Source organism: Muscardinus avellanarius, assembly GCF_963383645.1.
Source record: "Muscardinus avellanarius genome assembly, chromosome: 16".
Taxonomy (NCBI): Eukaryota; Metazoa; Chordata; class Mammalia; order Rodentia; family Gliridae; genus Muscardinus; species Muscardinus avellanarius.
The window spans coordinates 51,116,144-51,128,156 of NC_137802.1; the positions used below are offsets into that span (position 1 = coordinate 51,116,144).

Genomic DNA, 12,013 nt, shown 5'->3' on the forward strand with positions numbered 1-12,013 from the left:
AAGAAACAGATTAAACAGTACTTTCAAAATATTAACAACATTTAAAGACACGTTTCTTCCTCAACACACACACAAACAAAAGGTGGAAAATAATGTAAACAACAACAAAATATCTCCTGCTGATTGGTCTAACTTTGGAAGCCCGATGTATAAAAGGCTGAGTTTGAAGGAGTTACAATATTCTTCCCATCTCACCTGTGAACAGGACCCACCCTCCACACTGACACCATGTCCAACTCCTGCTGCTCCCCTTGCTGCCAGACCACCTGCTGCAGGACCACCTGCTGTAAACCAGCCTGTGTGACCTGCTGCAGCACACCCTGCTGCCAGACCACCTGCTGCAGGACCACCTGCTGTAAACCAGCCTGTGTGACCTGCTGCAGCACACCCTGCAGCCAGCCCAGCTGCTGTGAACCCTGCTGCCCACCTACTTGCTGCCAGACCATCTGCTGCAGGACTACCTGCTGTAAACCAACCTGTGACTCCAGCTGCTGCAGCACACCTTGTTGCCAGCCCAGCTGCTGTGAACCCTGCTGCCCACCTACTTGCTGCCAGACCACCTGCTGCAGGACCACCTGCTGTAAACCAACCTGTGACTCCAGCTGCTGCAGCACACCCTGCTGTGAGCCCAGCTGCTGCAGAACTATCTGCTTCAGGACCACATGCTGTAAACCATCTTGTGTGACCTGCTGCAGCACGCCCTGCTGCAAGCCCAACTGCTGTGAGTCTTGCTGCTGTCCCAGTTGCTGCATCATCCCCTGCTGCCAGCCCTGCTGCCCCCCAACATGCTGTCAGACCACTTGCTGCAAGACCACCTGCTGTAAACCATCCTGTGACAGCTGCTGCTGCAGCACACCCTGCTGCAAGCCCAGCTGCTGTGTGTCCAGCTGCTGTGAGCCTTGCTGCTGCCCCAGTTGCTGCATCACCCCCTGCTGCCCCCCAACATGCTGTCAGACCACTTGCTGCAGGACCACCTGCTGTAAACCATCCTGTGCCACCAGCTGCTGCAAGCCCAGCTGCTGCCAGCCTTGCTGCCCATGATCCAGCTTCCAAAGCACGAACAACTGTACAACCAAACGTCTGCCAACTGATTTTTCTTACTGCACAAATTCAGTTCTTTCCTTGCTTTAGAACCATCTTGCTATAACCAGAAATTTTATTCATCAGCCCTAAGCATGTGTGAAACCTCTGGAAGGAGTGCTGAGTCCTGCACCCTCAACCTCTTCTTTCTGAGCCCTTGTGGGCCTTGTGCCAGCTGCATGGATCCTTGATGTGAACATGTGGTCTTGGCTTCAATTCTGAGCCAGGAAATTCATCTCTTCATTTAAATCATCTAGTAAAATGCTTCTTTGTTAACCTTTCAAAGGATTGTCATGCGAGTGACCAATCATCTTTCTAACCATGCTTTCTTTTGCACTGGGCATCAGATTTCTGCATGCTCCATTTCCCTCTCATCATAGTCTCCTTCTGTTATCTCTTTAAATATAAGCATCCTTAGTAAATTCTTAATAAACACAGAACCATCATTCATTCCATATTGTCTTTCTTTATTTTTCTGTGGGATAAAAACACCTGACATGAGATTCACATGCTTACTGAAGTTTATATGCAAAATGAGTCAGTCCATATACGGAGGTATCCTCAAGGTTCATTCGTATTATCACAACCAGGAGGGTTTCCTCTTCTTTTATTTTGTGGTGCCGGGATTGGAATTCAGGGGCATTTCTACCTTTGAGCTACACCCCCAGTCCTACATTTTACCCCCCAGTCCTACTTTTTATTCTTTATTTTGAAACAGGGTCTCACTGAGTTGCAAAGGGCCTCACTAAGTAGTAGCTGAGGCTGTCCTGGAACCGTGATCCTCCTGTTTCAGCCTCCCAAATGCTGGGATTACGAACTTGTGCCCCCACACTTCATTTGTTTCTTTTTTTTAAGGCTGTGTAATTCCACTATGTGTCTACACCCCATTTTTATAATCTACACTTCATTTACACACATTGGGTTGCTGCCCAACCTGGGGTATTATTTGCTACCATAAACACACAGGTGCTGATATTTCTTCCAGTCTCTGATTTCAGTTATTTTACCTAAATTTCCTGAGGAAGGGTTGCTGGATTACATGGTGTTTTGGTTTCTAAATCTCTCAGAAATATAGACACACATTTCCCCAGCTCCTAAACCATGGCATATTCCAACCAGGGTGGAAGAGTTTCAATATCTCCATGGCCTTTTCAACATCTATATGCTCTTGGGTAATTCTCATAAGAGCCAGACACAGTATTTCAATGTCAAAATTATTGCGACATCGGAATGATATGGCAATGTTTAGTGACAACTCATTTTGTTCAACATGGACAAAATGCTTGGTACTGCTGAAGGAACTGGAACATCTAGAAACAATGTCCCTCCCCTGTGCAATGATCTAGAGGGCCAATATTTCTATTCTTTCACCACCACCACCACCCTACCCTCCACCTCCAACCTTTATAGTGGACGACCCTACTGCCTCTGTAAACTGTTTGCACATGATCCTGCTAATTGTCATGCCATTCATTCACTTTGAGGTCCTTTAGCAGCAATTAACTCTGATCCTGCTTATGTCACTTTTTTATTCAAATGAAGTTTAAATGCTGCAGAAATAAAAAATATTAGAATTCTATATACAATAAAAAGTAAATATAAATTAGCCATGTCCATGGACATTCCCAGTTAAACACTCATACAAATACATGTTCACCCTTTTTTTTTAGAGAGAGATAACACATGCATACATGATATGAGCATTCTGGCAAAATAATCAGAGCTACTAAAAACATTCTCAGGTTTTAAAAATAGTATGGAATATGTTTCAACAACATTGTATATGAATGTAAACCCTTGATTTAATTCAATGATTTTATCATGCCAGAACCATGGTTGGTTTTACACACTGGCTTATTAATAATTAAGGCATGTTTCACATACAGTATCTCAATGTGAATAAACATTTTTATATTGATTATTTACTATGATATTTTAAACTTTAAAAGTCTTTCAACATAATAGCTGCACACCTTTAAGTTTTTTATGAAACACAATAAAAAATTAATGATGATTTGGTTCCTAGTAATAAGTCCTCTCTTATTTTTAGCTTAGTGTAAATTACATTCTCATGCAGGATTGCATTAAGGCTCAGTACTTCTTAAGCAATGTGGCCAGATAGCCGTGCAATCCAGAATGCAGCAAGGGCGAGCAATCTCCACAGCACACTTTCGCTTCATTGAAGCTGAACCTGATCATTCAGGATAGTTTTCTACTTCAATGTGAAGTATATTGTTAGGTTTTCATTAGTGGTTCTATTGTGTGGGTTTTTAAAAGAAAAAAATCCACATAATAAATTATTTCTTCTGTAGTTCATAGTTCTAGAAGAGACCTATTTTGGGAAATTGTATAGTCCAAGGATGTTCTGAATAACCAAATGCTCTTTAGTGGACAAACTCTCTCAGTGCAACTGTAATAAATATGCATCTACATGTTCAGCTATATTACCCGTATATCTTGGAACCAAGGTAAGATGATTTTTCTGTTCCCACAATCCACTTAACTGTTGTTGCACTTTCCAAGAAGAATTTTATTTCTCCCATTTTCTTATCTTTGAGCACCTTAGGGTAGAGACTAAAGTGTGATACTTTCAATTTCTTTACTCAAAACCCAGTGCTCTTCAGCGAAACACTTCCAAGCCAATTACAACATTATCCTACAAGTGTAATTTTATTTTTAGATTTTGGGGTGCTTCTTCCTTCATTTTCTCAAACTACTAATTAACAAACCAGAGTTAGAATCATGGTGTTAGGAGCATAGGCACTCTCCTTTTGTGTGGTAGTAGATTGGGTGATAATCTAACTTTATCGGCCCTTGACAAATTCAAACAGCATTAACCTCCAGGCTCTCTTCAAAGGGTTCATCTGATGCTTGCATATCCTGCAAGAAATTTTCTATTCCTAAAATTTAAGCTAAAGGCAAAACACACTTCTTCATTCATGTTTTTTCTAGTAATGCACTTTTGTAGTAGTAATCACCGGTATGAATTGTTAAAAAATTGGCCTGGAGCTTGTTTTTATTATTTCAGGTACATAATGGAACTGATAAATTTGTCAAAAAGTGTCCTTTTAGAAGTCCTCCCACCTTCATACCATTGCAGGAGCCACATTAAGGCCCAGCTGGGTCACGGGAGGGTAGACAAGCTCAGCTTCCTCAGATATGACTTGAGTAGAGAAGGCAGAGGAAACAAAGTGAGGATGGAAGGGTAAATAAGAAGAATGCAAACTCACTATGCATCCTTCAAAGACAGAAGTGAGTCAGATGTGGAACCAAGTGCTCATGATTCTATCTTCATGACATAGCTTTGGAAATGCAAGATTGGTCAGTATTTTCATCATATATATTGAAGCAGGTAGGCTAATCCTAAGGTTGTCTTGATTCATAAAGAAAAGGCGTTCTATAGACATTTACACATTTTCCCACATACAACCCCTTAACAAACAATGACTGAAAAGGTCTCATTGCTGTAAATGAAATAGTCCCATTTAAGCCTTTGTGCACTAAGCCAATCAGGATGAGAACTAGGTTTCTAAAGAGAAAGGGAATGGCCTCCATGTAGAGTTTGGGGACCTTTAATGTTAAAAGACAACTTCCATCAGACACTTGCCCAATTCAAAACAAAGAGCTAGTAGTTTCAACCACTTTCAAAATCCTAAATGGTACAAGTCCCTGAGAAGCCAACTCTGCAACTGCTACCATCATAACACACATATCAGAGGAGTTATCCCTAGAAAAGCTAGTGGCAGACTTGTAATATATTTCATAGCCTGTGACTATTAAAACTAGTGCTTTTCAAAAAGGACATGAAGGACATGACACCTAAAAGGACATGAAGGAATTTCAGATTAGAGAATGTTCCAAGACTGCTGGAGCCAGCCGGCAAAAGTACGGGTTCCGAAGAGAGGAGTGAGGATGAAAGAATTTAACTCTTAAGAATAGGATTCCAAGAATTTTTTAATTCTAACATGGGGGAAGGGCTGCCAGCCTACTCCTGAGTCGATATCTCTACTGGCCGACCCCTGCTCCTGGGTCAATATTTTCTACTGGCCGACAATGGGTTTATTTCTCTTGAAGTATTTATACAGTTACAGGTCAATCAATATCCTCGTGCTATCACCACCAGAATACAACAAAAGACCAATCCAAAGCACATACATTACAGGTAGGTCAATCAATACCCTCGTGCCATCGCCACCTGATCTTCTCTCAGACCTTTTACTTTGAACCTTCTATGACCCCAAACCTTGTTGACTCTGGGTGAAGGACAGTCAGCTGAGTCAGAAATATTATTTTAGGGGAAAACCTTAATGGCTCCCCACACAAGACTCATTACAATTTCAGTGCTGTTATGGAAAAAAATATCTATAGAAAATATGAGGAGTTATTATGGATAACTGAAATATATAGAGAGTTTTCCAATCTATGCTGAGGTTCTACAGAGATATTTCTTCTACAAACAATTTTACTAGAGGTGTTGTAGTGAGCATAACTGTCCATAGCCAATTATTAGTCCGTCAAGCCACACTTTATTACAGGTTCGAACCTGAACCCAAGCGCATGTGTCTCCACATAAGCGACAAGGGCCAAGATCGCCATTTTGGGGGATTTTTATACAGTTGTACAACATCTTGCAAGTCATCCTGTTACAGCATTGATGACACTTTCTGAATTTACAGCTTCCATCCAATAAGGTAATTTGTACAGACCGTTTTTTAAGATAATAGGGTAGGGGTAGGGGGTATTTTATCTACTATTGTGTTGTAAAGTCATTCTTATTACATAAGCCTTAACTTTTAACATTTACAACTCTATACATTAAAGCAGCTACACAAAGCACATAGATGTTCCGGAAGATAACAGGGTCACACGAGAGAAGGTCACTTGAGAGAGGGTCTCTTATCTAAGATATGCGACCTTGGGTCGGGCAAATGCTTTCAGCTAGGGCTGATGTCCTTAGCTAGGGTGGATGACCATAGCTAGGGTTAAACTTATTTAGGACTATTTAACTTAAAAAAATACTCTTGTACAATATTATTGATCAACATTATTAGTTTAGGCAATTTCTTAGCAACTACACCGCATTGCACTCTCATAGCACACTTTGTTAAAAAACTTTAACCACAACAGAGGGTCTACTGAATCATACAAAGATTTTATAATATAAACAAAACTATTGCCGGGCGTGGTGGCGCACGCTTGTAATCCCTGCGCTTGGGAGGCAGAGACAGGAGGATCGCGCAGGTTCGAAGCTAGCCGCGCGCGCTGGCTTAAGAGACCCTGTTTCCAAATAAAAATGTAAAAATAGGTCTGGGAGTGTAGCCCGGAGGTAGAAGGGCTTCCAGGAACCCCAGTACCACCAAAACAAAAACAAAAAAAAACTATTATCTTAGGCCCTCATCCCAGTAAGCCCCTCCACCATATATACATCAGTCCCAGTGGTCACTCACAATCTAATGATACCTGCTTCATCCTAATATTCTGCTTCTAATTTTACATACAGGCTCAGCTTCTACTCTGCTGCTGAAAACAGTATGCAAAACATCTTCCTTTGAAGTGCCTTGACACACCTGAGACACACAGGTGGAAGAGCTGGTGCACAGTTGAGTACCAGTACTAGTCCTGAGTCACAATCAAGTGGGTAAACACACATGGCGCCAGGTACTCAGTTCATCACTGTGAATAGAGCAGGACCATGCCTTCCCAGAGACACTTCCTAATCTAAATACAGCCAAAGGAACAAAGCTGTGGAGGAACCACTACCCTGACCCTCGCAGGTCACAGGAGCCGCCACATGACATGTCAGAGGACAGTCAATGCTAAGAATGTGACTGTCTCCCTTTCATCTAAAAACAGTTCCTGTGAGTTATACCCTCTTAAGAAACAGATTAAGCCCTTACTTTCAAACCATTCATAACATTTAGAGAAACACTTCCTCCACAACACACAAAAACAGAAGGTGGAAAATAATGTAAACAACAACAAAAAAACTCCTGCTGATTGGTCTAACTTTGGAAGGCAGTTGTATAAAAGACTGAGATTGAAGTAGTTACCATATTCTGCAAATCTCACCTGTGAACAGGATCCACCCTCCACACCACACCGACACCATGACCAACTCCTGCTGCTCCCCTCGCTGCCAGCCCACCTGCTGCAGGACCACCTGCTGTAAACCAGCCTGTGTGACCTGCTGCAGCACTCCCTGCTGCCAGTCCAGCTGCTGTGAACCCTGCTGCCCACCCACTTGCTGTCAGACCACCTGCTGCAAGACCACCTGCTGTAAACCAGCCTGTGTGACCTGCTGCAGCACTCCCTGCTGCCAGCCCAGCTGCTGTGAACCCTGCTGCCCACCCACTTGCTGCCAGACCACCTGCTGCAAGACCACCTGCTGTAAACCAGCCTGTGTAACCTGCTGCAGCACACCCTGCTGCCAGACCACCTGCTGCAGGACCACCTGCTGTAAACCAGCCTGTGTGACCTGCTGCAGCACTCCTTGCTGCCAGTCCAGCTGCTGTGAACCCTGCTGCCCACCCACTTGCTGCAAGACCACCTGCTGTAAACCAACCTGTGACTCCAGCTGCTGCAGCACACCCTGCTGCCAGACCACCTGCTGCAGGACCACCTGCTGTAAACCAGCCTGTGTGACCTGCTGCAGCACACCCTGCTCCCAGCCCAGCTGCTGTGGCTCGAGCTGCTGTGAACCCTGCTGCCCACTCACTTGCTGTCAGACCACCTGCTGCAAGACCACCTGCTGTAAACCAACCTGTGACTCCAGCTGCTGCAGCACACCCTGCTGTGAGCCCAGCTGCTGCAGCACACCCTGCTGTGAGCCCAGCTCTTGCAGAACTATCTGCTGCAAGACCACCTGCTGTCAACCAACCTGTGACTCCAGCTGCTGCAGCACACCCTGCTGCCAGCCCTGCTGCCCACCCACTTGTTGTCAGACCACCTGCTGCAGGACCACCTGCTGTAAACCAAACTGCGGTACCAGCTGCTACAGCACACCGTGCTGTGTGCCCAACTGCTGTGAGCCTTGCTGCTGTCCCAGTTGCTGCATCATCCCCTGCTGCCTCCCAACCTGCTGTCAGACCACGTGCTGCAGGACCACCTGCTGTAAACCATCCTGTGACTCTACCTGCTGCAGCACACCCTGCTGCAAACCCAGCTGTTGCCTGTCCAGCTGCTGCCAGCCTTGCTGTCCATGACCAGCTGCCAAAGCACAAACATCTGTACAACCAAACTTCTGTCAATTGATTCTCCTCGCTGCACATATTCACCTTTTGCCTTGCCTGAGAAACAGAAAATTTATTCATTACCCCTTGTATAAGATATTGTCAGTCCCCTGGGGGAAGAGCAAGGCACTGCACCCAATCCCCTTTCTAATCCCTTGTAGACCTTGTGCCAGATTCATGGATCCTCGAGATGAATATGTGGTCTTGGCTTCAATTCTGAGCCATGACCTTCACCTCTCCATCTAAATCACTGAGTAAAATACTTCATAAAATTTACATAGGATTATACAACTGACTAATCATCTTTCTAATCATGCTTTCTTTTGCACTGGACTCCAGATTCCTATATGCTCTATTCTCTTCTTAGTCTCCTATTGTATCTTCAGATATAAGCATCCTAAATACATTCTTAATAAACTCAGAACCAGCATTCATTCCATGGTGTCTTTCTTTTTTTTAATTTTTTATTGGCATATCGTAGTCATACATCTTAATGGAATAAAAGACATGTGGAGACATACATGCACACATCACCCAATTAGCCCTTACCCAATCCCCACCACATTCCCTCCTCATCCCTCCTTCCCATGCTTGGCTTAGTAATTGACTTTGATATGTTTGTTTAAGTATATCATGTGCTTTAGAGAGTTTCCCTCTTCCCCCCTCCCATCCCCTCAGTTAGGTCACCTTATTTGCTCATCTATAGAATTTCCTTCTTTATCTAGAGTTCTTCTTGTTACCCATCTCTCCCTAGCTTTTGCATATTAGGGAAAGCATCTGATTTCTTATATTTTTGGACTGACTAATCTCACTTAGCATAATGTCCTCCAGCTCCATCTATATCCCTGTAAATGATGTAATTGTGTTTTTCTTTATGGCTGAGTAAAATTCTACGGTGTATATATCCCACAGTTTTGTAATCCATTCATCTGTTGATGGACATCTTGGTTGGTTCCACAGTTTGGCTATGATGAATTATGCAGCTATGAACATAAATATACATGCATTAGTTTGATAGTTTGGTTTCCTTTCTTTTGGGTAGATACCCAGAAGTGGTATTGCTGGATAAAATAGTAAGTTCATTCCCATTCTTCTGAGGATCCTCCATACTGTTTTCCAAAGTGGTTACACTTATTTGCAATCTCACCAACAAAGTTTTAGAGTTCCCACTTCCTTGCCAGCATTTGTTGTTGTTTGTGTTTTGAATGATGGCCATTCTAGTTGGAGTTAGGTGAAATCTCAGGGTAGCATGATGTGCATCTTTCTGATTGCCAACGGTTTCTTTCTTTATTTTTCTGTGGAACAAACACCTGATATGAGATTCAGATGCTTAATAAAGTTTTATGTGCAAAATATATTACCTTCTATCACACTCTCTAGGCACAAGATTGCACAAAAGCCCTCTATAACCTATTCATTTTACCTTAATGAGATGTGACAATCATGTAGTGTCTGCCTTCCTGAAATGGCTCGGTTTGTTAAGGAGTTCACCCATGCTATCACAACTGGGATGTCTTCTTTATTCATTTATTTATTTATTTTTGCAGTACTGGGGATAGAATCCAAGGGCATTCTACCTTCACACTACACCCCCAGTCCTATTTTTTATTCTTTCTTTTAAAACAAGGTCTCTCTGAGTTACAAAGGCCCTCACTAAGTAGCTGAGGCTGTCCTTGAACCGCGATCCTCCTGTCTCAGCCTCCCAAATGCTAGGATTACAAGCATGTGCCACCACGCCTGGCTGTCTTCTTTCTACTAAGTGTCTCTACAAAGTAGAGACATACCATCCCATTGTATGTCTCTACTTAGTTTCTTGATCACTGACAGACACTGAGTTGCTGCCCCACCTGGACTATTATTATTGCTGCTGCCATGAACACAGAAGCGCTGATATCTCTTCAAGATTCTGATTTTACATGGGTTTCTTTTATCTAAATTTGCTGAGGGAGGATTTGATGAATCACATGGTATTTCTGTTTTAATACATTGAGGAAGCTCCACAAACCCTTCCACAGTTCCTGAATCATGTCACATTTCAACCAGTGTAGGGGGTTTCAATGTCTCCACAATCTTGTCAAAACCTGTATGTGCAGGTATTTTTTCATAATAACCAGATATAGGATTCTGATACTATGTCTGAGTAGCTGAGGCTGTTTGCAAACCTCAATCCTCCTGTCTAACCCATCCCCCAATGCTGGGATTACAAGCGTGTGCCACCACACCCAGCTAATTCTGGGAATCTTGACAAAAATCTTATACTCTGGAGGCAGGCTTTAGACTTTTCCATCTCTCTTCTTACTGGCTCATGAATAATACCTGTTTTTTAAAGAAAGCTCATTTTTTTGTGATGGGCATACCACACAAAGGGTTACATGGACCTGTTTCAATAACAGCAGTTTCAGTCCCTTTTTGTTAAAGTGTTTTAGAATGCCTTTTCATTAAGAACTGAGATGATCTTATGATTATTCTGTTCTTCAATAAATGTGATGAAAACATTAAAACTATTCAAATGATTCTAAGCACATAAGGCTGGATCTCACTCACTTCTGTCTTTGAAGGATATATATTGAGTTCTTATTCCAGGAACGTATCCATCCATTCTCACAGTATTTCCTTCTCTTTGCCTACTCAAGTCAGTTCTAAGGAAGCCAGGCTTCTCCACCCTCCAGCCTGGCCTTGATGTGACTCCTGCACTGATATCTAGAGGCACTCTCATGGCCACTGAATGCACTAGCAGTGCTCTTGCAGAGCCTTATCTTGGGGAGCAGAAGTTCTCTTTGCAGTAAGTAGACCAGAGTATCCCAAGGGCTCCTCTCTGGCACACAAGCTGGAAGCAATCCTAAGGAGACACTTATTGATATTGAAAACATCATGGCTCTTCATCAGACACACGTTTGGAAAATTATGGGTTAGAAGACTTCAATGTGGAGTTTGGGAACCTCTAATGTTAGAGATGACAGTCTTTAGACACTCTCCAAGGCCCATGCAAAGTGTCTGTATTTTCAACCACCTCAGCAACAGATACCATCACACACACACACACACACACACACACACACACAGCCACTATCATCATCATCATCAACAACAACAATCATCATCATCTCTAGAAAACCTAGTTTCAGTCCTGCAATATATTGCCTAGTCCAGGACCTCTACTATTTATGCTTTATAAAGTCATTAGAAGCAGAAACCTATAAGGACATGAAGCAATTTCAACTTAGAGGGTGTTTCTAGGCTCATCAAAATACACTATTAGATATAATCAGAAAGTCTGAATATAAGGAAGCCTTACAAAAATAGGGGTATTTCTAAATTGCTTGATTCCAAAATGTTTATACCAGTATTAATTTAATAGTCCCATGTTTCAAAAACAAAACAAAATACATAAGAAACAAAGAAATGAAACAACCACATATTTACCTAGAGGACCATCAACAACTCATCTGGGTCAAATTCATTCACTGGAAGATTATGTGCTCTGAGAATGAAGATATTAAACCTAACTATGCTGACAGATCTCACACTCCAAATAAAAAGATACATAGAAATTAATTCTATTATTTTAATTAACATAAGTCAAAAATCAAAAAAGTGACCTAGAGGGTTATAAGTCAATAAGGTGATCAGTCATTTTTATGAGGACTGATTGGAAGGAATGATTATTCTAAGGAAATTATTGGAAGGGAACAGGATTAATTTCT

The 12,013-nt window shown here is 42.4% G+C and overlaps 1 protein-coding gene across 1 annotated transcript; it reads left to right on the forward strand.

The window, feature by feature from the left end:
• Positions 1–228: 228 nt before the first annotated feature.
• Positions 229–8,282, forward strand: LOC308275707 (uncharacterized protein; the record flags this gene model as incomplete). The annotated part of the gene is made up of 2 exons (XM_080714059.1): positions 229–1,025; positions 7,160–8,282. 2 exons carry the CDS (start codon positions 229–231, stop codon positions 8,280–8,282), a joined length of 1,920 nt encoding a protein of 639 aa, XP_080570185.1.
• Positions 8,283–12,013: the final 3,731 nt, after the last annotated feature.